Genomic DNA, 27,688 nt, shown 5'->3' with positions numbered 1-27,688 from the left:
TCCTCTAGAAGCAGACTTATTGCATTACTTACGCTAAATAACCACTTACAAAGTGGCATTAGACGACGGAGATGAGCACGGCGAACAGATCCAGATGAGGTAATGAAGGCCATGATGTTGAGATGCTGTTTCTGCAATTTCCACCATTTCTGCTGGGAAAACTAGTCATTAAAGATATTCCATAGGCACTCACTGGAAAATTCCAACAGGTAGGGACAGTTCAAAAAGTTCCTGTGGCACGGCTTAAAGGAAAATGAAAATGAGCGGGGGGAAATGCAAATGGAATGTCGGGGAAAGCAGGGAAAAGCAAGGAAGCGTGCTCGAAATATGCATTCCCATACACAAATGAATCTCTATCTGAATTTGCATCGTGTGTGCGTATCTGTGTGCGGTTAAACAGGCATACGAAATACGTAAACGTAAAGAGAAACATCTCGACGTGGAAAGCCCGGAAAAATCCTCCTCTGTGAGCTGGCTGTCTGGGGTCCTGCCTTTGATTGAGTTTCCACTGCATGAAATTCGCATTGAGGGAATTGTTTTTTCCTCGCTGTTTGTTCAACAAATTTAAAGGCTGATTTTTGTTTGTTATTCAAGCTTGAAGAGCTTTCAACTGGAATGTTTGAATATACGTAAATTAAAACAAGAGCCTCAATTAAGTGCTAGATGCTTCAAAATGTGGATACTGCCATAAATGAAATTGTTTAGCTGAGTGGGGGGAAATCAGGTTCTTTGTTTACGGGTTGTTAGGGCTTTGAAGCCATTCAATTGACCATTTTATCATGTAAATTCTAAGATATTTTCGTTTCAATAGCTCTACAACAATTGCACTTCACCTCAGTGAATTGATTGTTTACGTAATCTTCTTATTTTACATTTTTGAAGGGTTGATTGAGGTTTAAGTTAGAGATAAAGTAAGTAGTGCCATACGTGCATTCACCAGGCGATAAATTGGGTATTCAAAAAGTGAGCAACAAGAAATATATTTTGAAATTTACCACCCACAAGCAAATCCTGGATCCGTCACTGACTAATGCATATAAACAAGGGACTTATATGCTTAGTTATCCGAAATTCAATTACAATCAGGCTACCTGTGCTTCAACGCCTAATGAGCATCGTAAATAAATTTCACGAATGTTAACATGATTGAAAGTATCTGATAGCCAGCAAGCCGCTTTAGTTTGCCAGCTTGTAGTACGGTTAAGTTTTCTCGTCCAACTGTTTTCATGCCGTCGAACTTCCTGTCTTTAAGGATTTGCATTTGACTGCACTGCGAATCTGCTGGCGAGGCAAGTAAGGCCCTGAAATCTAATATGGCAGAAAACCCAATTAAAACGCTGCACAAGACAAGAGAGCGGGGAACGAGGAACTAGGAAGCAGGAACAAGAGCAGCAACAAAAGGCGGCGGCAGCCTCGAATAATTTCTGGGCTTGTGGCCCGACAAGTTTAATCTCTTTGCCCGATGCAGGCAGCTGTGCTCAGTCGACTCGACTTGAATTTGGTTTCGTTTGGTCTGGTTCGGTTTGGGGATGGCTCCTTGGGGTATGCAATATATTTTTGAAATGGGCAAACGGAAGTAAATTTCTACACTGAGAAATAAAAACCAGCTATTATATTAATTTTCAAAAGCATGTTTCATTTTTTTCATTTCTTATTTAGTTTATTATATCTAAGTAATAAAGAGCTTGAAGACGTATCTATTGTCACATTAAACTAAAGAGCAAACATAATTTAAAACTTCGTTAACAAGATTTTATTTTTGATTTCTAATATATATTAAACTTTACAAGTATATTTTTATTTGTTTATACAATTTTCATTGTAAACACTCATATTAGTTAGTATACTCATAAAAAAAATCGCCATTGATTCAAGAAATTCGCCATTGATTCAAGAAAATCGCCTATGATTTTCAGCCAACGGCGATTCGCCATTAATAATGGGAAATAATTTTCTTGAATATACGGTTTCGCCTTTCTAAAAATCATTACCAATTTTTCTGAATTTTACGGCAAAAAACCCTAAAATTAAGAAAAATTTTTTTATAACCTTTTTTTTAAATTTTGTCCGACTGATTTTTTTATCATTTTTGCATTTAGGTTTGTTAACTAAGAGGAAACCTTTCATGTTTTAGTGACAATCATAAACATTTTTATTTATTTATTTATTTATTTAATTTAAATTCAAATTTATTATAAATGTTTATTAATTACAATGCATTTTAAGTACAGAAAAAACTTTTTGTAAACATATAAAAGACTTAAGGAAAAATTCTTACTTCGACCTGAACTCAAATTCGCGACCGCTCACACCATAGACAGACATCTTAACCACTCGGCCACGCGTGCTTCTTGCAATGCAATGGCTTAAGATGCCTAAAGTGTTAACGTTCGTATTATTGGTATACCAATTACAATTACTTTAATTAAATATTGTTAACAACAGTTTTAACAATTTAGTGAATGGAAAACCAAAACAAAAGATATTTTATACGAAAAAAAAAAACAATAACTATTAAAAAAAAAAATATGACTCGTCCCTGCGTGAAGTCGAACCGCGGTTTCCGCGTCGACTTTTGTACACATGTTTAGTGTCCGAACGCCTCTAACAGCTAGGCCACCATACTAGAACACTAAAAAATTACACAACTTTCCTAAAAAATAGGTATTTATTTTCTAGAATCAAAGGCGATTTCGCCATTAACTCAAGAAAAAAGTCCGGAAAATATTGCCATTAATCCAAGAAAATATCGCCATTAATCCAAGAAAAAAATCAACTATTCTTCTTCTTATTCATTTTATAAAAAATTTTATGGCAAATTTCCATAAACTTAAGAAAATTTTTCTATAATCTAGAAAAATTTTCTTAATTCAGTGGCGATTTGAAATCACGGGCGATTTTCTAAAATTAAGGGCGATTTTTTTTCTGAGTGTAGTTCAAATTTAACCAATAAACATTTACAATTAATAAAGACTTATTTTAACATTTCTCTCTCTATCCATCCGTCTCATTTTTGTTTCTGTTATTTAATTGCAGAGGGTGTCACTAATTGAATGCTTATTGCTTCCCGGTAAGTTTATTGAACAATTTAGGCGTGGGATAAGTATATTGGAAGGGTTTCCGAAAGGGTATGTTAACATGTAGGTCTGGGAAGGGGTTCAGAAGAGGTTCAGCAGGGGTATGTTAACATGTGGGTTACTGGTTCAAGCGGGCTGACAAATACTTGGTCAAGTGCTTCGCAAATGCTGGCAGTTCTTTTGCGGGAAGGAAAGCTTTTAGTGAAAGTGGATGGGATGGCAATATGGAAATGCCAACTTGAACTTTGATCAATATCAGCGAAGTTGCCCCACCCAGTTCTCGGTTTTCTCTATTACTTTGGGTCATAAAGTGCGAGAAGAAAGAACTAATCGCTGGTCAACCATAAAAGGGGTAAAAGGGCAGGGCCGGGAAAAAGTTATGGCCGCCATATAAAAAGGAAAAGGGCATGTCGCAGGATGCGAGAATACAGGGAGGAGATGGTCACACCACACATGTGGCTTTTGTTGCAGTTTCGTGTGACATCTTAAGTGCATATGGCTGCAGGTCGCCGCTCCTCGGGATTCCGGATCCGGCTGATGTTAAGCCACTGCTTACCGGACCCGCTTTTACGGCTGCAATTTGCCAGAGACAAAGCCATCGGAAATCTTTTCCTGTGGCTCCCTGTCGTTCCCCCTTTTTTCGTGGCTGGCGTCAGTTTACAATGTTACAACATTTCGAGCAGCGCAAAGTATTCATAAAGATTTGATGGAGACAAGGAAGCTCGGGATTAGTTTGTACTATGTATTTGCTAAAAAATAGAGCGTAAAATGGATTTAAATTGTTTAGGGAACAGTGGAAATAAAAATGTTTAAGGCATTGTCCTTGATTAAAAAATAAAATAGCTGTTTTTTTACTTACACTTGGTACACGGTATTTTGCCAATTAAAAGAAAACAAAACGAAATTTAGTTACTTATTTTAAATCATCACTTTTCTCCTAAATTTTTTGTCCAAACAATCGAACAAATTTAAAACTAATTATTAGGAGTATAAAGTATTCCATACAATCGAAAATATGAGGAAAATTCCTTATTTATATTTCTAATAATTAATAATCTTCAAATCAATCTTGAAAGAAGATTGATTTTAAGCTCTTTGAATGCGTACTCAAGTACTTAAGTTTGCAGCAATAGACTCCAATTAAAAGAGAAAAATGCGTGAAGCTGGGCTTACCAGCATCATTGAATTTCACCATCATTCAACTAGTTTTTCCAATTCAAAATCTCTTCGTTGTGTTTTCTCCATCGAACCGTGTTTTTCCAACTTCTCTTTTCCCCCTTGAAGTTATTTGGCCCTGCATCGGCTAGTATGACAAAAGTAGCTTAACTTGTTTTTTTTAGTATTTCTTTTTACTTCCGAAGAAGATTTATCGATGGCCGTGCCAACTCATACATAAACTGTTCAAGGGAGCACGTCCCTTTGCCATAAAAATACGAATATGAGCGAAATATTCTGGCATGAATAATAAAGGAGGAAACTAAAAAAAGAAGGTGGCTTGCGTACGATATTCCAGTTGATTTGAGCCCAAGTTGGGTCTTACACAAACAAAAATATCAATTCTAAAGGGATAACAACTGGAAAAAATAGACTAATTAAAATATAAATTATTTTTCGAAAGATAAATGTAGTTTAGTTTAAGTTTTTTCCAATGTAATTGTAATGAGATCCACAAACTTGTTAATTAAACAAATCAAATTAGAAGCTCGAAGGGGAATTTCACGCGATTTCCGCACGCAAATCGACTGCAATGTAGAAATGTAACCGAAAATTGGAAACTTTCACCTTTGTTAATTGGTGGGCGTGGGCAGGTGGCTATCCGAAAATTGAAACTGAAACTGGCGCTGATTCTCTGGTCGACCGCCGCTGGAACACGTTCATCTGCCACCCACTTGGCGTGAGTTGGGGCCATAAAAACTTATTAAGCGATGCTGAGGACGCAGGACTCGCAACTTGCCATAAAACCCGGACAACCGACAAGCAGAAACCCGAAAACGGGGCCGAAAGGAGGAGGGGAGGGCCAAAAGGATAAATGGAGAAACATTTGGCAGAAATGTGTCGTTGGCCTGGGGCAGGACCGTAATAAAAACGGGCGAATAAAGCGAAATAAAAATATAAAAATGCGCATACGCCGCATTGGCTTCGTCTGCCTTATAATAGACATTAATAATATATCGCCTTCCGCTCCAGACTCCTTCTCATCCGATTCCAGTGGCAAGTGCGATAAACCGTTTAGCAACATCCGGAAACAGGAAGAGAAAGAGACCAAGTCAGAGAGAAAGAGGGAGACAGAAAGTGGAAGTAGTGTAAAGCACACTCTTTGGTAATTTCGCTGCCCTTACCACATCCGCACTTTATCTCGGGAAATTTACATACTAATTCGATTCATTACTGGGATCTCGATTGGGGTAATCAATGGGGTAATCAATGCATCGGTAAGCTGATTTGGTTCAGTGTTTGCTTTGCACTCGAAATCAGCTTAAAAATTCAATGCAGCTGCAGCTCAGTTTGCTTTTCATTTTCCATTTTGCATTTCTAATCTGCCATTCCTTGAACTCCCATCGAATTCAATAACCCGAAGAATGGAGAAATATACTCAAATATTTTGCAATAACATATTTGCTCATATTTGCTCACACAAAAGGCCCAGCCAACAACAAAGACGTCAGAAAGTATTGGGAAAACTTTGGCGACAACACACTCCATTCGCCTCCCTCCAATTTCCCTTTGCAGTGCCATCTGCGGAAAAGTTTATTGCGATAAATGAAAATAGGAAGCGCACAACGAACGGCTACAACAAGATGTTGAAATAAGTTGTCAAGCCAACGCATCCGTCTGTTTTTCTCCTTTTTCTTTTTCCATGTTTTCTGGGCGTGTATAGTTTTCCACTTGTCTGACTGCTGCGGCTGTCGGCGATAAGCGTAGGGCATTGATAAACATCCCCATTCTCCGCGACACCGCAACTCCGTTTCTTTCACCCCTGACAAAGTCCCTTTTCCAACGCCCCTCCGAGGTGAGGATGAAGTGGATGTCAGGGAGCGACAAAAGCTATGCCGTGCCCACAATTGGTTGTCTTGACAAAACGACTAGTCCACAATCAACTCGGCTGCAAATATAATACACTGCAAGATAAACTAGCAAGTTATAGGCAGATAAAACGCAGGGGTTGTGATTTTTAGTTATAAGTGGTTACCTGTTAATTTTTTAAGTACTTTATCAAGTAATAAAGTATTGGAATTCATAATAAACTGATATTAAAGCATTATTTTTAGTTTAAAACAAAAGATTTCTTAAATCCGATTTTTCATACAATTTTATGGTTTAAACCGTACTTTACATTTAACAAACAGACGAGAAATCGGGCCTTAATCTGTTTTACTGACGGTGATTAAAATTAGATCTGTAGGTATATCCTTTTTGAAATTCGGAATTTAGTAATCTATTACAATGAGATCTTCCCCTCCTTTTTACACTGCACCTCAATCGCTCAATTCTTAAGGTTGAGGTCGTAGTCGTTGATTTTCCGGAACTCTGCAGGCGGCAGGATGGTAAAGTGGGCTGATGGTAATGGGAGAAATGGTAGGGTAGATGGATAGGTGGTGGGAAAAAGGGGCGGCGACTGTCAGTGGGACACTTGGCTGTCGATGGCAGTTGAGTTACGACAAAGCGATAAATTGCATGGCAGTCGCGCTTCCTTCGATGGCTTCCCTGGCTTGTGGAATTTTTCACGCGTCACCTGTGGCAGATAGTGGTGCTCGTCCTTTTCGTCCTCGGCGGGATGTCTTCTGTCTTCTGTCATTTTATAGCATAGGCCTATGGGGCCGACGAGTTGAATGACCTCCTCCCGCAATCGATGAGGCCCATGTGTGCGTGAGCCGTCCCCATTGTTCGGGATATCGGATACATATATCCTGGCACCGATGGCGTCTACCAGGATAAGCCAGAAGAGCCAGGCAGGCAGCAGGATAGGCCCAGCAGCCGCTTGACGTTCATTTGATAACATTTTATTAGCATCAGGCGACGGCGCTTATCTCATGGCCGCACTTCACATTTCCGCAGGCAGACAGATGGCAACTACAATGATTGTCAGTCACAATAAATACAAACAGTTGGCATGTCCATTAGATTTCAGGCTTAAAAGGAGAAAAGGGGGATTCTGTCAGGTGCAATGCCCTCTACGTGGCTGCGGCTAGTCACGTTTGCCATTCGTATTTATGAATGACACTCTGCACTCTGCTACATAATTCTGTTACGAGTGGTAAGGGGATTTACTGTGTTCAAGTCCTGTATACAGGATAATGCTCTGCTATGGCCCTCATGCGGATCACTCCACCCTCGAAAGCTGATATGGCAATTGAAATCGCTTTTGAATTGCACTGGGTTACGAACGGAGGGCGATCCAAGGGAAATAATTGAACAGTAACACTTGCATTCAAAGCTCAAAAAATATAATTTCAAAATATCATCCACTTGTTGGAAAATTTGTAAAAATTTACGATGTACAAGCAATTCGGAGGGATTAGGTTATTGCATAAAGAGCCCTCACGAAATGAAAACGCAATTAAACCGAAGCAAAGATTTCAATAAGTCAGTGTAAACTAAAGGCTTAAACTCACATGAATAAAAACCATTTGGCAACTTTGTTAGTTTTTCCTTAAAGTTCCCTACAATTGCAAATCAGCCAATTCAAAATTAGTTATTTCCTCTTTGTGCGCATGTAGAAGACAAGTCGAATGGAGTTTGATATAAAGATTTTTTAGGATCTATTTATTTTTTTTCACTTTTTTATATCTCTTTAAAAATTACCATATATTATATTTTTGTTTCGCTTATTTGTGACATAAGTAATTTAAGATAGATTAATTGAGCTAAATTAAATTAATTAACAATTTTGAAAGCAAAATAATTAAAACTAAAATTAATTGGAAATAAATTTAATGCATTTACAATTTAAACGGAGTCTCTTTGCGAATACCAGAATATCATTTAAAATACAGTTTTCAATGGGATTTTATTGCAGAAATATTTTGCTATTGTCACCAGACAAGTTCATTGAATCTCCCACATTAACACATTCTGTGCTAGGATCATATTTGGCTTTGTATGCCTTTTCCAGATACTTGCAATGCCTTTGTCACTTTTTTGCCACAAATGATTGTGTACGTGTCGTCTGATTAAATTACAATATAAAGGAAAACCAAGCAACCTGCAGTTGTCGTCTTGCAACCTCAATGTCTAATTTGCCTCCTGAACTCACACTCCTCGAGGTTTTCTTAAAATTTGAAATAATTGCCACTTGCATTTCCGTAAACATCGGTAACCACTGAAGTTGCAGGTCTTCAGCTATTTCATTAAAGGCAAATCTGCCTTTGTGGCTGAGCTACAATGTCTTGAAATTGTTTTAGCCAAGTTAAATTGTGGGGAAATGTTTCGTGGTTACTGGAGCGGAGTACAATTTATTTTGCTGATTAATTGAAAAGTGGAGGTGAATTGGCAAGGTGGGTGGGTGTCGTTGCAATTTCGTAAATTCGCTTGGGCAATTGAGGCTTTGACCTTCGTTTCGGGAGCGGAGCAACAAGGATTCGAAAGGATGCTTGCAGGATGTTCGGTCGGAAAACGTAAACAAACACTTGTCCAAGGCTAGGTTTTCGAGAGATTTCGGTGGTTAGTTCTCCAGTGTTTCTCGAGCTTTTCGCATTGCGCAGAAGCGCTCTGTTATCCTGTTTTTCCGAGCTTTTCGTGACGTCACAGGGACGCCGCCAAAACGACGCTCGAGCCAAATGCCAAGGACTCGAGCTCAGTGCCGTTCGAGAAATTCGCCAAGTGAGACGTTCCAAGCGCCTGAATTATTCGCCATATATCCTTCGGTCTCTCTCGCTCTCTCCTTTCTGAGAGTGTGTGCGTGGGCCGTCGTGTGTGTGCGTGTGTGAGTGTCAATAAAATCAACAAGAGCGTGGCCAAAAAACTTTCGACCAGAGCGTGTCCAACAAATTAGAAAGCCAGCTAGAGGAAAAAAAGATAATAAATAAGAAAAACCGACATTGACTCCAACTTGGCCACGTGCTGTGCACTGCTTGTTTTCCCAGCCAGAATCCGAGGTAAATTTTCCCAAAACAAACAGCAAAGACACAGCATCGCCCCAAAACAACAACACAGAGCGGAAAACAATCGAATTTTCGCGTGGGGGGAAAAACCACCATCACCGCCAGTGAAATTCGGTCAATATTTGTGCAAGTGTGCGTGAGGCAGGGAAATTTTTTGGCATTTTTATGCTGCGACTGTTGTTTGTGTGGGCAAAAATAAGGAAAATAAAACGGAAAAGCGAATTGGAAAAATCTGTGTCAGTCACGAATTACGCACTATCTCCCAATGGGATTTTCGGGCCACTTGGGTTTTGTGAATGAATAATCAAAGTGCTTGCACATATTTTTAAACCGATTTGCGCCTGTGCAAATCTTTATTAATTTCCGACTGGTGTTTTTACTAATGACAACACCAGTAATTGACGCCAGACACGACAGCCATTTAAATACACAGCGAGAAATTTCGATAATAATTTGTAACTTAAAATAGAGGAGGTTTAATCAGTAAAAGAAAGAATGTTTTAAATTATCGTAACTTTAATTTAGTTCAGTTACAGATTAAATTAAATTTCAAGAGAATATGCCGACGCTTTAAATTATTTAGTTAAAAAATATATTTTTGAATACTTTGGAAGGGCTATGAAACCTCTTAAGTACATTTATTTATTAATTAGGTTTATTACCGAAAAAAATCTATATTCATTTGTATGATCGAATGGTATATTGTAGTTTTTTAAGTAAAAAAGTACTGCTTTAAAAACGGTGGTTGGGGCTTTCAGTTTTCAAGAAATCAAAGCCATATGGGTCAAAAGTATGCCACCTGGCTGAATAAATCAAAAGGGGCTGGCAACAAACCGCGGGGGGTAAATGTTGCACATTACGTGAGCTTCTACCGCGACTATACGTTACGCATACGCCATGTGGGCCCCCCGAAGGCAGCAAAGGCTACCTACAGTGCGTCGCGTAATAAATGGCACGACAATAACTCACGGCGAACAGGAAGGGGGTGGAAAGGGGGTGGCACGGGATTTGGGGGCCAACAGAAGGGGTAACGTAGCAGAATAAGGCCGGCTTGTGACCAGGAAAGTCGCAAACTGAAAGCTATTAAGGCAAAGGACTTAAAGACTTTTGCTACCCACCGCTCCCTCTGTATTTTCCCATCCTTCCTCCTGCAAACACACACACGCATCCGCTTCCTGCCACAGGGAAAAACAACGAAAACTCACTTAGCTGGCCTGACTCAGCCTCTCTTTTCGCCAGACTCACTTGACATGCTCTTAATACCAAATAAAAACACGAGCTCAAGGACGTTGAGGAAACACTCCGTTCCACTTTTGCAGTTCGAGTAAGGCCACCTCAGTCAACCCCCCGTGATGTGTAAATTTTTAATGTTGCCAAGACCCCCAAATGTAGGTTATCAAATTGTGTTCAAGTTGTCTTCGCCGAAAGCCCCGGAGAAAAAGTTTGCCTGCTGCAAAACATTTTAAATGATTTTGTTGTCGGCGGTTGGTTGTTTTTTGCCACACTTCCTTTTTTCCCCGCCTTGCGACCCCCCTGCCAATTGGGTCAAGCATTTACATTTCACGCCTAGTGAAAAACTCAGCCAAAACTATGCCACGCCCCCTTCGAGCAGTGCACTACTCATCCGTTGTGTTAAACACGATCTCTCCATCGCCTGGTAGCTGCATCTATTTAGCCAAATTAAAAACACAAATTCAACTGCGCTCTGCCGGCTGCCACTAATTAATTGCAAACTAAATGAGTTTCTCGGCATAAAACTTTATCCACAGCAAAGCTGATTGCTGTCAGTTTTGTGGCCGACGGAAGGGGAATGCTGGCGCTGTAGATTGCAGTGAAATCGGTTGGCAAACAAACTGGTAGATGGCGGAGATGGCTGGTTCATGTGGCTACCCTTTTCTGGAGGAGCGGCCCTTGCACAGAGTGTAATTTGCGTTGCTCACACACATTCCTCTCGCTCCATCGAAGTTTTCTGGCCGAGAAAGGAGGCGAATCCATCGAGTCATACAGGAAATAGGGGCTAAAAGCAAGTGTAAAACGGTCAACACACTGGAACATTTTTTGTACTACGAATAGAAAATTATAAGAAATCCAGCAATCAAATTAAAAATTATTAATAAATAAAAAAATATTGGCATATTTATATAATTGTATGTTTTTCTGTTACTATACAGAAATTTAAGTATTTTAGGGCCGGTTTCTCGAGTCCCTGTCAAAGTCCCTGATAGCTATCTGTTCGAAAAACTTAAATACCAGATAAACTGTTCGTAAAAGCAAATCCGCTTTCTCGACTGCTTTAATTTATCTGAACGAGAAACAATTACAGAGTGCTGTTAACGCACAGAAAATGGCGTGCTTCGATTATTTCATCAGCTGTTTGGGTATATTTCAAGGGAAAAGTCAGCTGTGATTTCGTTTCTTATTCTTAGTTGGCTTTGGGAAATCAGATGTCAATTCTATCGAGCCGAAAACGCTTAACAGGGACTCCGAGTCCCTGTCAAAGTTAGCTCTCACATTTATGCTCGAGAAAGCCAAAATGCCTTAGCAGGGACTTTATCTGTTCGAGAAATGTTAGCCGGCACTCGAGAAACCGGCCCTTAGTAAACTCGATGTTATTTTAAGATTCTTGTACTCACTAGGGATTGAACCTCGGTCTTCTTAAGATTAGAAAGTTTCGGTAGGTCGTCAAGTTTAATATTTTTTAATAATGTTTTAAAGATTACACTCGTTTTTTTAGGGAACGAAAGCTTTAAGAATTTAAATGTTTTTTTCTTTAGAAATCAGATTGCTTTTCGCTGTATATGAGTCATCATGGTGTCACGAGTCACACCATTGGATATGCAGAGGGCAATGAAGTTAGCCTTTCGGAAATAAAGTGTTCGCTTGCTGATAATCCAATTGAATGCTGGCAAGCGGAAGGCATCCAAGCTCAGATCAAATGGCCGGGACAGGAGCTTAATGACCGCTGTCAGGATGGACAGGACGAGCAGTCACTCATTCCAATTGTCCGGTCAGTGAACCGTTAAATTCCCACTTCGCGTGTGCGGCGTATTTGATTTCGATGACTGCCCGCGGCGTGAATCTGTTAATTCAACTTATTAATTTTCATTGAATTCCCCCCGCCCGTCACTGTCACTGCCAATGTCAATTGTCACCGAGTTGTGGCGCCCCCGGGTGGACATCAACATTTTGGCGTGGATCGATGTGGTCTGTGGTTAGTGTAATCAAATCTGCTTGAAATATTTTGCTCAGCACAAATACTGCCTTAATTTGCTTGCATTTTGTATGCCAATTTTAAATACCAACATACCGAAGCTTGTTGCCCAGTTGTTTGGAAAATTCATTTAAATATTCCTTCTCAAGTTTCTGATTTATTTCCACTTAAATCAAGCCTAAGTCCCGATGTATCGAATAAAAAATTAATAAATATATTTATTGTCTTAAAAGAATGGGCAATAAATTGCAAATATTTTGCCAACTATTTCGAGATCGTAAGCCACAAACGCACACATGGGACCCGGACCCTAATAAAATCCAATTTATGAAGCATGCTTCTCAGGGCAATCGCCCGCCCAGCTCCGACCTGCTATTACTTGACTATACCCATACGGCCAGAGAATCACATTGAAAGCCCTAGAGTTTAATTGAATGCGAAGGCAACTGCATAAGCGGCGTCACCAGCAGGCCACAAATCAAATAAGTTGGGCGAAAACAGGTCAAGTGCTTAGTCTGAACTTCAAGCTGGCTCAAACTGGTGACTGGTGACTGGGAGCTGGAAGCTGCTAACTGGGAGCAAGATGCTCCTGGACAAAGGGAAAGCACTAAGTTGGCCACCAGCAACACGCTCCTTTGACTCGTGATGTGTGTGCAGATGTGACCAAACATACACACATTCCCACTCATCTGCTGACGTTCAGTTGAGTGCACATAATCGGGATCTGGCTTTGAGGTAGGAAGCCGAGAAAGCAGAAAACTCTACGAAAATCCTTTCAAACCGCCGCCCACTTTCCACTCGACGAGTCTCTCGGGCGGCGGCTAATTTGTTCAGCTTCGACACAAATTGTAACTAATTTTACGTACTCAACTTTGTGCCTTTCATTCCAATGCAAATTGCCGGACAACCTGGACAAACTTAAAGCCCCCAAAAGTTAAGTCATAAAAACGGGCTTGTTCGAAAGTTGACAAGCGATTTTCTGCAACTAAACTATGTCGATGGCAGACTTGAGCGAGAAGTGGAAGTTTGACAAGCGCTGCGACAGGCAAAACTTTCTAAGCGGAAAATGGTGTCTTCCATACACAAAGGAAAATGTCTGAAGCATGTGGAAAAGAAATACTGATAATGAAGTTTAAAAGTGCATTTATATAATACGAATAGGCACTGCAAGAATTTTTTATATTTAGGAGATATATTTAGATTATCCTTTAGCATCCTTATATTAGTTTTCGAATTTTTTTAAATTACTTGAGATTTACTTATAATCTGATATGTTATTTGTGAACTTTTCCCCAAAACTGTGAAATAGTGCTGGCGTTCCTGGCCTCATAGAGATGGTTCAGCTTCCTGAGGAGCTTCTCCTTCTTGACCTCGTCCTTGCGCTCCTGAACCTTCTGATTGTGAACGTTGAGGTTCCTCAGACGCTTCGATATCTGGGCCGTCCGCTTTCGCACATGCTCGTCCATGTCGCGAGTGATGCGATCCCGGGCATCCAGCCAACTTTGGGTGGTTTGCCTATGGTGGCGATCCGTGATCAGCGCCACTCGCGCCAGGCGAACGGACAGCTGCTCCACCTTTTGCTCGCCCAGCCAATTGCGACGCTCATCCGCCGCCTCCAAGCGCTGCTCCTGGGGGCGTGGCGGGGGAGGAGGGGGGCGGTATTTGCGATGCAGATCACTGGGCGGATCAGTCCTTACAGGATCCGCGAAGTGCACATAAAAGGACGATTGGCGGGGCCCACGCCAGTCCATGGGATTACTCATAATTTGGAAAACTGTATCGACTAACTTTTTGACAAGGCCCAAAAGTTAAAGGACCAAAAAATAACACTGCCACTAAGTCAAATGCTTGCTGTGATTTTAAACATTAAAAATTCAAGGAGTAGAATTAAAAGTAAACCCACAAGGAGTTACAACATTTTCATCTGCCTATTTGTGTCTTGTTTATGTTATCTTCAATATTAATTATATTTATAAAAAAGTTTATTAGGGAATTTAACACCACATAAATATGTAATTATAAAAAACTGTACAAATTACATGAGGACTAACAGGTAAAACTAATATTTTAGTAAAAAAAAAACTGTAATAATGCTTAGAATAATCATGCAACTAGAGAATAAAATCCTAAAAGTTGCCAGGGCAGCCATAGTTTTCCATTCGAAAAAGTGCACAGGTATTAAAAAAGGCAACTTAAAAAGCATGTTAGCAGTTTATTTAGTAGACCCCCTTTCGGTTGCCGGGGTTAAGAGGACCTCATCTATCTGCGGCCTGTCCGTGTGCAACATAAATACCCATTCAGTCCGCCAACAACGTCGCAACCTGACCAAACTTCATCTGTGTTCGTGGCACGGATGTAACGCAAAAGTTGCTTGTTATTATTATGATTAAAGTTTGTGCTGCTAGTGTGGCCCACACCACATTAGTGTGGCTGCCACGCCCAGAAACAACCCGCCTCCGCCCCCTTATTTTACCACCTGGCTTTGCTGCTTTAATATAAATGTTTGTGGTTTCGTCGTCAAGGTGCTTTGGAATCGGCTTTAAGTGCGGGGTCGGTCGCTTCTGTTGGCCAAAGCCCGGCGTATATGTACTCCGTATACGTAAACATATGCACATAGGTGCTCTATCGCTCGACCCCAAACATCCATTCGGATCATGGGTTTTTAGGCGAGATTGTAAGAAAAAACATGAAGCCAAAACATGACCGCAACATATTTTGCTGGTCATCCTTTGTTGTAGTTGGTCTTAAAACGGATTAAACTTAAAGTATTTGCGTGGAACGGGGCTGGTTTTTGGGGTTTCAGCTGGCAGGGCTAAAAACATGTATGGATAATACTAGATGAGCTGAGTGAGGGGTGAGTCAAAATAAAAGAAGATTGAAATCCTTTAAAAATAATCTTAAAACACCAGTGGTTTCTATATCTTTTATTTCTCCCCTGTGCGTTTTTGTTTTTTTGTTTTCCTTTTGATTTCGAAACTGTAATGTGTTATTTTTCTGGTCAAACGGTAGAGTGCATGTCATGTCACCTTTGCTTTCCAACCGGTTAAAGTTACGAGTACCTTGTGGGGTGGTTTTGCGCCCGGTGTCACGTGCTTCAAGCCCAGTTAACAGCTGTCACTCCGCCCCACAGAGAATCCGCTTGGAGTTGCGAGCTTGAGCTGTAATTTAACTTTTACCTTAGGAACAGCTGGCTGTAGTTGTAGTGACAACTGCAGCAGGAGAACTGCGAACTACGAACTACGAACTGCAAACTGAAAACTGGGAACTGAGCGTTGACATGCAACGGCCACCAAAAAAAAATAAATGGAGGTTTATGGCTGGCTTGGCCTACATGCAAACAACCAAGCCCGCCGGGGATTCAAATCCAAAGCTCTCAGTTTTTATGACCATTTTGTGGGGAGACCCAAATTAGTTGAGGGGCAGAAAAAACAGATGCATATCCAAAGGCGCTGACTGAAAATTCCCATTTCTGTTTACTTACAGGACAACTCGTAATTGAATGGAAGATTGAAGCGCGAGGAAGTGAGAGGAACAGCTAGCTTAGCGTACGTATTGACCCGATCTACGCGTTTCTAGGGCATAACACAGGGAAAAAATGTAGCATAGTTCATGTAGAAGTTTTTCACATTTGAGTTAAAACCTAAAAATTTAACTACAAAAAATCATATAATCTTAAGAAGTTTGAGAAGATTTCCTTTAGGTTTAGGAAGTAGAAACAAAATTTGAACTTATTTGAGGAATATATCTCTCATAAGGGGGCCTCAGATATCAAAAAGGTTTTGAAAAATCTTATAAAATCACCTAAAAGTATGCACCAAAATCCGGAAGTGCAATAGGTTTGTTAATTTTTCAGTTCATACTTTAGACACCTTACCCTAAATCATAAAATCACAGGTTAAGATGATATCTTGAGGGCTTTTTTTAGATTCTAATAAAGAAATTAATTGTGCTTTACTTTTTTCTCTGTGTAGTGCTACATAAGTCAGAATGTTTGAGCCTCGATTAGTTCAGAGTGGTGGCAGTTGAGGCGCCCAGCAGAGAGCACGAGAACGTCCTTCCCGCCCACTCGCACGCCCCTTTCGTTCGTTGAGTTAGTGGGTGTGTGTGTGTCTGTGTGAGCGAGCCCGAGTGGTGCGTCGGTGTGTGTGCGATAGGTGCCCGCGTTGGTGGTGGTTAGCATGCAAATCAACGGTCTAGCTGCCGGACCCACGATGGCAGCCTCCGAGCCACCAGAGCCGCCGCCGCGCAATCCGGACCGCATAAATGCCTCGCTGCACAAGCTGGGTGAATCCGTAAGTACAATCCGTATGCACCACCCCCCTCCGCCAGCCATCCCCGATACTCTCTTTCGAACCCCACCCAACCATCCGCACCACAAAAAAGAAAAAACGAAAATTCACTTGATGTTTAACCTAATTGGGCCTCATTCATTGCTTGGAAACAGATTGCATGCCCATGCCCCGGGGCCCCCACCTTCACCCACTCTACTTCCCACACTTTTTTTGGCGCACCACTTCATCTTGCTCCACTGGTCTCGAGCAAAAACAAACTGAAATCTCGATAAAATTACCCATTCTGCATCCCTCATTGAATAATTGACATCTCTGGGCTCCACATATTTCTCTATCTCTCTCTTTTGCTATTTCCCCCTTTGCTATGTGACTTTTGCTATTTCTAGGCTTTTGTGTTTATACAACTCGTTTTCCTGATTTTGCAAAATCTTATCTTAGGATAGAAATACTAAAAATCACTATAATGGGATTAAAAACTTAAATCATTAATCAAATTTCAAAGAACTAAATTATTGGTTTACCTTAAATAAATGTAAGATTAAAGAAAATAATCGTTCTAATCTCTCAAAAGAATTTCTAAACTATGAAATGATTTTGCAAAGTGGGTTTCGGCATAGACACACAATATTTCTCTTTTTTCTCTTAACTGCTTAACTTATTTAAAGATTACGAGTGATTAAAGACAAGTTTCTTGTGCACTTAAACCTTTGCAGAAAGTCGCCAAATCCCTGGACGCTTCGGTGACGACGGGTGTGAGGGAGAAATCCGCCTTCGTGAACAATAACAAGCCCATTAGACCGCTGTTATCGCTGGACAGCTCGGTGACGGCTTCGACATCCTCGGGGGCAGTAGGAGCAACAGGATCCGGGGGCGGCGGAGCCCCAGCCAAGCCATCACCTTTGGTCCTGGCCTCCAAGCGAGACCTCACGCCAAGCAACGACAGCAGCTCATCGCCGTCCAGTTCGAATGGCAGCAACCAGACGCTCACCCCACCCATGACCGCTGATAATCAGCCGCTCCAGCAGCAGTTACAGCACCACCAGCACCGGAGTCCTGCGTATCCTGGCAAGGCAGACGTGGCAGCAGCAGCAGTAGGAGTGCCCCAACAGCAACAGCAGCAATTGCCGAATGGCAACGGCAGCAGCCACTGCAACAGCAACAGCAGCACAGCCATGATCCATGCGAATAACTCGAATTTAATTGCCGCAGGTCACTTGGCGCAGGCAGCTGGCCCCGCCCACAACGCCCCCTCCAGCGGCAGTGCACTCAATGCCGGTAAGTTTGCGGGAGAAGGGGGATACTTCTGTTTGTGAAATGGGGAGATTCGTACACAGGAAAAAAACCATATTTAAAACCATTCAAGTTTATGTTTATGTTATTTTACGACTGAGATAACCTTGAAAGTCATTTAAAAGTGTTTTAATTTTGTTTAAATAATTTTAAAACTGAATTGTTATTTTACGGAACACAATATATTGCTTTTATAATCAGTTTCATAAAATGTTTTGAGCCAAAATAATTTTAAATCAACCGAAAATTTAATATATTAGCAGTTCAAATTCCATATGTATTTTCCCTATAAAAATCATTTTGTATCGTAGAATTCAGAGATGACTGCATCTAAAATATTTTATTTTTATTTAAATAACATTCAAGCTTACTAAGCTTTTTGGCCAGTGTATGCAAATGCATTTGTAATGTGTAAACGCCATGAAGCGAAGGGGGGGGGTTGCAATCAGCAGATTGCTGCGGGCAAAGAAAAAGGGGTGGCAGGGGGATCGGGCACTATAGCAAGGGGCAGGGGCAGGATCTTTGCGGCATGAATGAGCAAATGCATAGTGGCCACTGTGGAAATGGCGAATGGGAGCTGGCCAGAGAGGAATTAAATCAGCTTCCCTGATTGAATCCTTTCAACCTGTACGCTGATTTATTTCCACCTCGCAGCTGGGTAAAAAATTAAATCGCATTTGTGCTATTTCAAAATAATTGTTAAAGAATTTGAAGGCTTCGCCAGGGGGTAACAAATAGAATGTGGTTTGGTGGCAAGGGAAATGGCCAGTTTCCAGTGGCAACCAGATGTTAAGAGCCACCAGCTTATACTGGACAAAACAACTCGGTATCAGCATCATGAAAAACAGGCATGATACGGAGGATGAGGAGGTGGCTTAGGAATTTCAGGAGATGCGACCAGAGTGGCTTTTTTGCTGGTGGTCTTTTGGGTTGGCCAACGCATCGGATTATAACAGAATGGCAGAGTGATGTACACTTCAAAAATCTGACAAATGGATGGTAATGGCCTTCGTCCGTCCGTTGGTCCGTCTCTCGGAACTGCAAGCACCCCATTCCGAGATCCTCTGACCCATCACTTTGAGTGCTGCAGCTGGAAAGTCAACGAAGCAGATAGGCGGGGTCATCCCGGGAAAAGGTGAAAGAGTGGGTGGATACCAAAGTGGTTGCGGTCGAGTTGGGTTTCCAAAACTTAAACGTTGCAACTTAAACGGGCAGTGATTCAGCCACTTGAATTTTAGGACTTGGATAAAAGTAAACTCTTCAGTTTGTTTATTTATATATGCATTTGGTAAACAATCGCAGCCATTCATTTTCATTCTGACCTCAATTCAAATATGCATTTTTTTGTTGCCTTTCATGCGCCGCATTAAATGCTAATTAAATTTTAATTTAAATCCTTGGCCATAAAATAAATCCATGTTGACAATCAATAAGCAGAAAAAACTGCAAAAAAAGATGGTCCATCCGCGAGGGGATTTTATGAGTTTGTGTGTGTGAATAGCGATTAAGCTGCGTGGGTGTGCGTGTGTTTGCGCAATCAATTTAGGCTCATCATCCGTCATTCACATGGATGAATCCTGGGTGTCCTGTATGGCGGTAGATAGATAATCAAATTGTCCATCTCATAAATGCATTCCCATGAATTCATTGTTATTGCCATTTCTCGTCGACTCGTTTGCATTTAGATTAATGTTCCCAAAAATCAATATTAATTCATTTCCATGTTCGACTGCAATAATTGTTGTTTATTTACTTTTCAATCCTATTTGTCCGTTTTCGATGGGAGAAAATCTAATTTCGAGTCCTGCACGACCCCCTGTTTTCCACCTGACAGGATTATACACCCCACACATGTTCATCGGCCCCATTACCATTATCATCATTTGTTGGCATTGTTCTTATACTTGCTATTGCTGTTGTGGTCGTTGTTTGCCCATGCTGTTTATTTGTTTTGTTTGGAACTACTTATTGGGTCAACCCGAATATGTTTGCCTACCCCAACCTATCAACCTGTCAACCAACCAATCAGCCTACCCCATCTATCAACCAACCTACCTACCCCGAAAAACCCATTCTATATCTGTGTATCTGTATCTGAACAACGCCGAATCCAGTCGACAAGCGAAATGCCAACCTATCGGAAACGGATCAGGAGGCGCCCTCAAAACTGAATGTAAATCCGAATCTGACCCTGGGAGCCCCGCACTCCCCCACATCCGCCGCCTCGGCGGCCTTGCTCCTCCTCGAGCTGCCATCGAGCTGCGATGGAAATCGCAACGACGAGTCAAGGTTCCACCACCTGCATTCCGCTCCCCCAGGTAAGTCGATCAATCTATTTTCCCTCCTCTTTTCGCTTTCATCTCAATTTCCGCTCTGTATTTTTAATTGAGGCAGCAGCAATCACAATTAACCCGCATCCCAAAACCCACCCCCTTCCCCATTTATATGTACGTAGCTCGCCCACAAAGTAGTTGCACTTGATCTCCATTCATCCGCTTAGTGCCTGCCGATTCATTGCTCTGGCCTGGTTAAGTTATAATTGCACTGGATTTTAGTTCGCCTGCAAAACTTTGAATGCGTTTTCTCTTTTCTGTTCTCAGTTTTCATTTCTCATTTTGCATATTAAATGCCAGTACTCTGGCACCAGCTGGTGTGCCTTAGTAGCCATCAGTTCCTTAGTTTCCTTAGCTCTTTTTTGATTTCTTTGCCCGAGAAATGGGTCGGTGAAAAAGTGTATAAACTTCCCGGGATTGGGAAATGGTAGTGGGTGGCTAGAGGACGACATTTATGCTAATTATGAGTAGAATATCGATGAGCAGGCATGCAAGCTAGTAAGTAGTTGTTGGCTTACAAATGGCAAATGACGCAGAACAATCTGGGTCGCTTTAGAAAATTTTAATGAACTTTTAATATTTCACCGAAAGTCATCTCAAATCTAAATTTTAGAAAAAAACTTGAATTGGTTTCGTTCTGCAGAGTTAAAAAAATTGATTACAGGACTTTCGAAAAATAAGAAAGCACTTTAATCGCTTATTCACAGAATTTTCTATGATTTAGTTGTATTAACTCACAACATAGGTCATGTATTGTTAAACAAAAAATTGCAAGTGTTGAAACTATGAAAATTCCTTAAGAAAACAAACCTTTTAATTCAGTGTTGCTAACATATTTAGGAATGAAAAATATAAGCTTGCTTCCCTGGCTTGCATTCCTGCTACGATTACGATCACCGCTTTTCCGCAGCTTGGTAGCTGTAGCTGAAACTCCTGGCCGCGGCATTAACCCTTTTGGCCTACTTAAAAACCCCCTTTTTCGTTTGCAGAAGCTGCCATGAAGCTGCGCGATGAGAACGATCGCCTGAATGCCGAACTGCTGCGATTGAGGCGACTGCTCGAGCTCTCGACCGATGGAGCAGTGGGCGGAGTGGACACCAGTGCCGAACTGGAGGCGGCGGCAGCCTCAGGATCCGCCGAAGGATCTGCTGCCAGGGAGCGCATCGAACGCCTGGAATCGGAGCTCAGGTCGGTGAAGAACCAGCTGCTGACCATGCGGCTGGAGCGGAAGAAGCTGCGAACGGACAAGTCCGATCTGCTGGGCCAGGTGAAACAGCTGTGTGCCTCGCTGCAGGAGAAGGAGCAGGAGCTGCGCGACTTCATCCGGAACTATCAGGAGCGGGTGCGGGAGACGGAGACGACGAATGCCAAGATCTCCGGGGATCGGGATCGCGAGCGCTTCCAGCTGCTCAAGCAGGCCCGCGACGAGGCGGAGCGTTCGCTGGCCCTGGCCCAGCAGCTCTCGGCCCGGGATCTGCAGCTCCAGAGGCTGCAGGAGCAGCTGCAGGAGGCCCGCCGCCAGCTGACCGGCTGTCTGTCGGACCAGGAGAGCCTCCACTCCTTTGCCCCACTCACCCCGCCGTCGGCCGCCTCGGGAATGCTCAGCCAGATGGCCGCCGCCTCGGGAATGGGCGGTGGCCTGGCCGGAATGCGGGGCACTGGCGCTGGCGAGGACAGTGGGCGTGGCAACTCGCTGTCCGCCTTCAGCGGCAGCTTGAGCGGCGGATCCGGGGCCACGGCGGGCGATCGCAACTCCTGCTCGAATGACTCTGGTTTGAGGAACAGCAGCGATCGGGAGAGCACCGGCGGGGAGCTGAACTTCAGCGATGGCACCTGTGACAACGGACCCTGCATCACCGTCGATCCGGACAGCATCTCGCTCGTGTCCAGCCAGAATATGTACCAATGTGAGTGGGATGGTGATGAACGATGAACGATGAAAATACCCTGTAATCACACTTTTGTTTCAGTTGGCACGCCCAAGGAACGCAGCCCCACATTGTCGCCCCTCAATTCGGCTGCCTACTCAAGGTATTTTTGAAGGAGATTTTATACTAGACTAGATTCTGTTCTTAATAATTAAACATTTTTAAAAAATTAAGCTGAAAGGTTTTAAAATTATTACCATTAAAATACACATGACAACGCACCTTTTAGGCATGTTTATTTGCATTGCAAATTATTTTGTCCAACTAAGAGTTGCTTTACACAATGTGTTTCATTTAATCTCCGCCATTTCGGGGCTTTAATTAATTCCATGTGAGCAACAACGACTGAAACCAAATTAAATGATAAATGGGAGCTAAAGTTACATGCCGCGCTTGTTATGCATTTGCATTTGGGGATTTTGTAAAATTCGGACACTGATAAATTTTCTTTTTAGTATAATTAAAATCTAAAATGTCATTCTTTTTGTATGGTGTTAAAATTTCAATGAAATTTTGCCGTAATAGGAAATTAAAACTTCGATTTTCTAACCATGCCAACAGATCCGTGGAGCAGTTGGGCTCACCTGTGGACCCCGAGGGACCAGGAGGCGGCGCCATCAGTCGAAAGTTCGCCAATGCCAGCAAAAGTGGACCGCTGGGCGCTCGAAATGGGCGTGGCGGAACTTGGGGAAGTATATCACGGGTGTTTGCCCGCTCGCGGAATAAAAGCAAGGCCCTGTCCGCCGATGGAGTGACTGAATGTGAGTACCGAAGCTGAAATAAATTGTGAGATGATTTAAAACGTAAATGATTTAATTGTAATGGATGATTTCTGATTAATTTGTTATGATATTAAATTGTTTTATCACTAAGACATTTAATTATTTGTCAACGATTGACTTTTGCAAAGCGTTTTCGACGTGTTTTTTATCCGTTGCGATTTTACGGATAAAAATATTAAATTAAAATATTTCATCTTAAATATACATTTCATCTTAAATATACATTTTTTTAAATATTACGTTTATTTGTTTAATTTAAATAAGTGGTACAGATCTTTGAATTCCATATATTGAATTGCAGAAATATATTTATCAAAGTACAAACTATGAACATGCACTCAAAATAAAATTAACCCTAAAGTCAAGGAAATCGCCCTACTTTTGTCTTCAAGACAAGCTAGCCCTAAATTTTAGGGTCACATTTTTCTATATTTTTGATTTTTTTTGACGTCATATTTCTAAATTTTAGGGTAATTTTACTAAATTTAAGGGCAAAAATTTCTAAAAAGTAGGAAATTTTCCTAAAAAATAGAAATTAAAAACAAAACAAAAAAACATGTTCAATCATGATTTTTTTTGTATATACGTTTATATTATGTACTCCTCCCTATGTACATATGCAGGCGTTGTGTGTCTTGTATATTGTGAATGTTAAAGGTTATGTATTTATTATTATGTATTTGCACTTGGATTTCTTATGTAACCAAAGCCAAATGTGGTTGTAAATGTGGACTACGGGACTGCGGGGGAATGGGGGAATGTATAAATTATGATTAGTTAATATTTTATCTTCATGAAAAAAACTTACAATTTTTACTTGTCCGTCGTGAGAATCGAACCCGGGTCTCCCGCGCGAGGAGCGAACGGCCTACATACTGGGCCATTGTAGCACATAAATTTGTTGTGGCAAACCGAGCATTGTATGTAAAGGGTGAAGCGGACAACACATTTGAATACTAATTGCATAATTTTGACCATTCGCGTTTTACTTATTTACATACGTATATACATACATATGTATATATTTATGCTAACGCAATTTATATTATGTGTAGTATATAGTAAATAGCTGAACATAAACCTAATTATTTTCAGTTTACCGCTTGCCATCAATAAAAAAAGGAATAAAAAAAAGTAAAAAAATAAATAAAAAGAAAAATAAAATAACATTAAAAAAAAAAAATTAAAAAAAAAAGGTAAAAAAAATTTGCTCTGGGACTCGAACCCGCGTCGATTCGATTGCTAACCAAGTGCTTTAACCGTCTGCGCCACGGGTACAGCCGGCCGGCAGTTGACAAGTTCTGGCATTGAACATTTTGGTGTGCCAGAGCATGTGAAAACAAATATTTCTATTTTTTAGAAAAAATTTCTACTTTTTAGAAAATGTTTCTATTATTTAGGGTTGGTTTCATTTTAGGGTAAGGGCACTAATTTTTAGAAAAGGTGTTGCCAAAATATTTTATTATTTTCGTTTGCCTTTCTATTTTTCAGAAAATAATTTCTAAAGTTTAGGACATTTTTTCTAGATTTTAGGGTGATTTAAGTTCATGGTAACCATTTTCTACATTTAAGAAAAACTTCCTAGATTTGAGAAAAACTTTCTTGACTTAAGAAAAATTTCCTTAGATTTAGAAAAAACTTTCTTGTATTTAGAAAAAAGAAATTTTTAGGGCGATTTTCTAAAATTTAGGGTTAAATTTATTTTGAGTGTGAGAAAACCGTACATCGAAGGATAATACTTGTACCCCCTTCCAGATGCCGACTACTCGTGGAATCCGCTGACCGAGGAGGGCTACGCCGAGAAGCTGCGTCTGCTGCGGGAGGCCTCCCAGCTGCCCATCGACCGCTGGCGGGCCACCCAGGTGCTCGCCTGGCTGGAGGTGGCCCTGGGAATGCCCCAGTACAGCGCCCGGTGCGCCGAGAACGTGAAGAGCGGCAAGGTTCTGCTGGAGCTGAACGACGTGGAGCTGGAGGCGGGCCTGGGCCTCGCCCATCCGATGCACCGCAAGAAACTACGACTGGCCATCGAGGAGCAGCGGCGGCCGGAGATGGTGCGCTACCCGCTCATCACGCAGCTGGGCCACACCTGGGTGGCCACCGAGTGGCTGCCCGATATCGGACTGCCCCAGTACGCGGAGCCCTTCGTGCAGTCCCTCGTCGACGCCCGCATGCTGGACACGCTATCCAAGAAGGAGCTCGAGAAGTTCCTGGGCGTCACGCGGAAGTTCCACCAGGCCAGCATTGTTCACGGTACGGTTTATTTAATTTTCATAGAAAGTTTAGTGTTAATTTAATTGGTCAACTAGAACGAAAATTAAAGTGTATACATATACCAACTTTCACACATATAAGTACAATTAAAAAGGGTATTTTAGACAACAATATTGGACCTGTAAAGTTCTTAAAAAGTAACTGAAGTTAGCTAAGCCCTATACTAGCTAATAAAAAAAGCCACAAAATAGCTGAGTTTTTATAATCCCATTTAAATGCCAACATTTGTGTCTAAAAATATGCAATAATACATTTTTAGCCCATAATATGATTTCATACAGGAAGACGCCTGTTCCTTTTTCTCTGTATATTTTTAGACACATATCAAACTAAAATTCAGCTATTTCGGTTGCACCCCCATTGTAAGGGGTTCCTGTAATAAGGAAAACAACCTTCACGTTTGAGTTCTGTATAAAAACTGATTTTATTTCATTAAGTCTTCGCTTACGTAACTAACATGAAAATCTTATGATATACTTATCTATGGTCTACGCAGAGACCACATCTGTTTGCCTGAGCGGGAACCTTATCAACGGCCTCCCGCAAGGCGACCCTTTGTACAGTGTGAGAACTATATTTATGGTCAGGCTCAAGTGGCCTGTACTTAAGATTACAAGTGTTAGCACTGCACCCTTGTAGGGTTTGAGTTACAGATCGTTATTTACGGCTCTACATCAATTTACATATTGACATGTACTGAACTCGTAAAATATTAGATTTATTATAAAAAGTGTTCTTCTTGAACATTCTGCCAAGGGCGGCAAGATGCGGTGTAGAGGTTATCAATTACATAAATTCTTTTCGTTAACAATGCAAATATAAAATTAGTGGACTGTATATTTAATTCGATATATTGTATCTGCTTTTTAACTTATATGTTTAGACACCTTGCAACGGTTTTGGATTTTATTATCAAATTTATAAAATCTTTATATATTAAATCTTTAATTTTAACATGATACCTTTTCATGTATTCTTTTTCATTCTTCAACCGTTTAATATTTACTGTATAATTAAACAGACCTAGCTTTAATGGGCACCAAATCATTCTTAAATAGAACCTACTTTGCTTCACAAATTTGTAATTATATAACTTGGCCCGAAAGTATGCGTTGCAAGTCCTAACTGTCATAGGACTTCCATTTATTAATTCTAAGTCTATTGACTCTTCTTCTACTAAATGAACGGTTGTAAGAACGTCATTTACTTCAAGTAACACGGATGGTGAACTAAAAATAACCTCACCTTCAAAGTGAGGTCCTGCCGGCGGAATATTACGGCAGTGTATTTCTTTATCCTCTATTTCTTTAGAAATCGTTAAGCTACCTAACTCTTTCTCTTTTAATGGACTCGATAATACAGTTTGTGAATCTATTTGATTTGATTCTAAAGTATTCTCTTTTTGTTTGAATTCATTACAACAAATTAATTCATCGAGGTAATTTGAAAACTGTTTCTCTGGCAGGGTAAGAAACTCTTCTTCCCTAAGAACCCAAGGACAATATCCTTCACGGCGGAATCTTTTCTCTATGGCCGTTACTATATTTTGAACATCGAATTCCAATTCATCAATAATGCGTTCAAATTCTCTGCGTTCAAAATAACATCTAGCCTGTTCCACCACATTAAACAAATTTGTAGCTAAATAGTTAATCTTATTTCTTCTTATGTTAAGGGAATCCTTGCAGCCACTCAAATTATTTACTGTCTCATCGAGATATTTGTTTAATTGCTCGACTTTCTCTAAGAAGGCCACCTTTGCACTAAAATAACTAATATCGGACATCGACATCGTGCTTTTTACAACTATATCAGTTACTAATATCGAACTTATCTGTTGATCACGTTGACTTAGCCCATTGATGACGATAGCGTTTTTTCAAAGATGTTGTCGACGACGTTCTTGTAGCGACGATTTTGGCGACGACTTCCCTTGGTGTCCAGGTCCTGCGGTCAGCCAGCAAGTCTTCTTCCTTCCAAAATGAAATTAAGTTATGGTGCCGAGATCGTCCTCTCGGTAGCTTGATGTATTATATTTATCCCAGTTTCGGGATGTTAAAATGCAATATTGCATCTGCAGGCTATTTGCCCAATGGTGTATATTTTCCCATAATCCAAATTAATGGAGTTGAACGCTTAATTGCGATTCAATTCAAGGCCCTTTTACAATATTCACATTTATATTGCAGGCTCTTGTTAACCATAGTCAATGCTAATGGTAATATTATTATTTATTGTGCACTTTTTCTTTAATAATAATATTTTTATTTAGTCGGATTTTTCAATTTTATGCTTTATAGCTTCTTGGCTTTATAGCATTTGTAGGCACTTTTCACCCTTATTTTTCCAAATTTTTGGATTTTGCGCAATTTTCTCTTGTGGTTTTTTTTTGTTTCCAATACA

The 27,688-nt window shown here is 40.9% G+C and overlaps 2 protein-coding genes across 7 annotated transcripts in view; one reads left to right on the top strand and one right to left on the bottom strand.

Moving 5' to 3' along the window:
- Positions 1-27,688, top strand: part of Liprin-gamma (liprin protein kazrin) — a 49,899-nt gene that overhangs the window by 14,946 nt on the left and 7,265 nt on the right. For 2 of the 6 annotated variants that reach the window (XM_070213539.1, XM_070213538.1), the window contains 9 exons: positions 3,037-3,070; positions 15,873-15,934; positions 16,361-16,681; positions 17,395-17,956; positions 20,086-20,289; positions 21,294-22,211; positions 22,275-22,335; positions 22,794-22,993; positions 24,770-25,264. In XM_070213539.1, the coding sequence (XP_070069640.1) occupies positions 16,568-16,681; positions 17,395-17,956; positions 20,086-20,289; positions 21,294-22,211; positions 22,275-22,335; positions 22,794-22,993; positions 24,770-25,264 (2,554 nt within the window). In that variant the 5' untranslated portion in view covers positions 3,037-3,070; positions 15,873-15,934; positions 16,361-16,567. Of the gene's footprint in view, positions 1-3,036; positions 3,071-8,996; positions 9,173-15,872; positions 15,935-16,360; positions 16,682-17,394; positions 17,957-20,085; positions 20,290-21,293; positions 22,212-22,274; positions 22,336-22,793; positions 22,994-24,769; positions 25,265-27,688 lie in introns of those variants that run through there. The other 4 variants (XM_070213541.1, XM_070213540.1, XM_044395755.2 and 1 more) reach the window with 3 other exon arrangements.
- LOC108064780 (uncharacterized) lies at positions 13,644-14,218 on the bottom strand. The gene has a single exon (XM_017152479.3). The coding sequence runs from the start codon at positions 14,150-14,152 to the stop codon at positions 13,664-13,666; it is 489 nt and encodes a 162-aa protein (XP_017007968.2). The 5' UTR covers positions 14,153-14,218; the 3' UTR covers positions 13,644-13,663.

The sequence above is a fragment of the Drosophila takahashii genome, chromosome 2R, assembly GCF_030179915.1.
Source record: "Drosophila takahashii strain IR98-3 E-12201 chromosome 2R, DtakHiC1v2, whole genome shotgun sequence".
Taxonomy (NCBI): Eukaryota; Metazoa; Arthropoda; class Insecta; order Diptera; family Drosophilidae; genus Drosophila; species Drosophila takahashii.
This window is presented reverse-complemented; position numbering and strand designations above follow the sequence as displayed.

Coding starts and splice junctions, on each gene's coding strand:
- LOC108064780 (XM_017152479.3), bottom strand. CDS start 14,152: ATGAGTAATCCCATGGACTGGCGTGGGCCCCGCCAATCGTCCTTTTAT.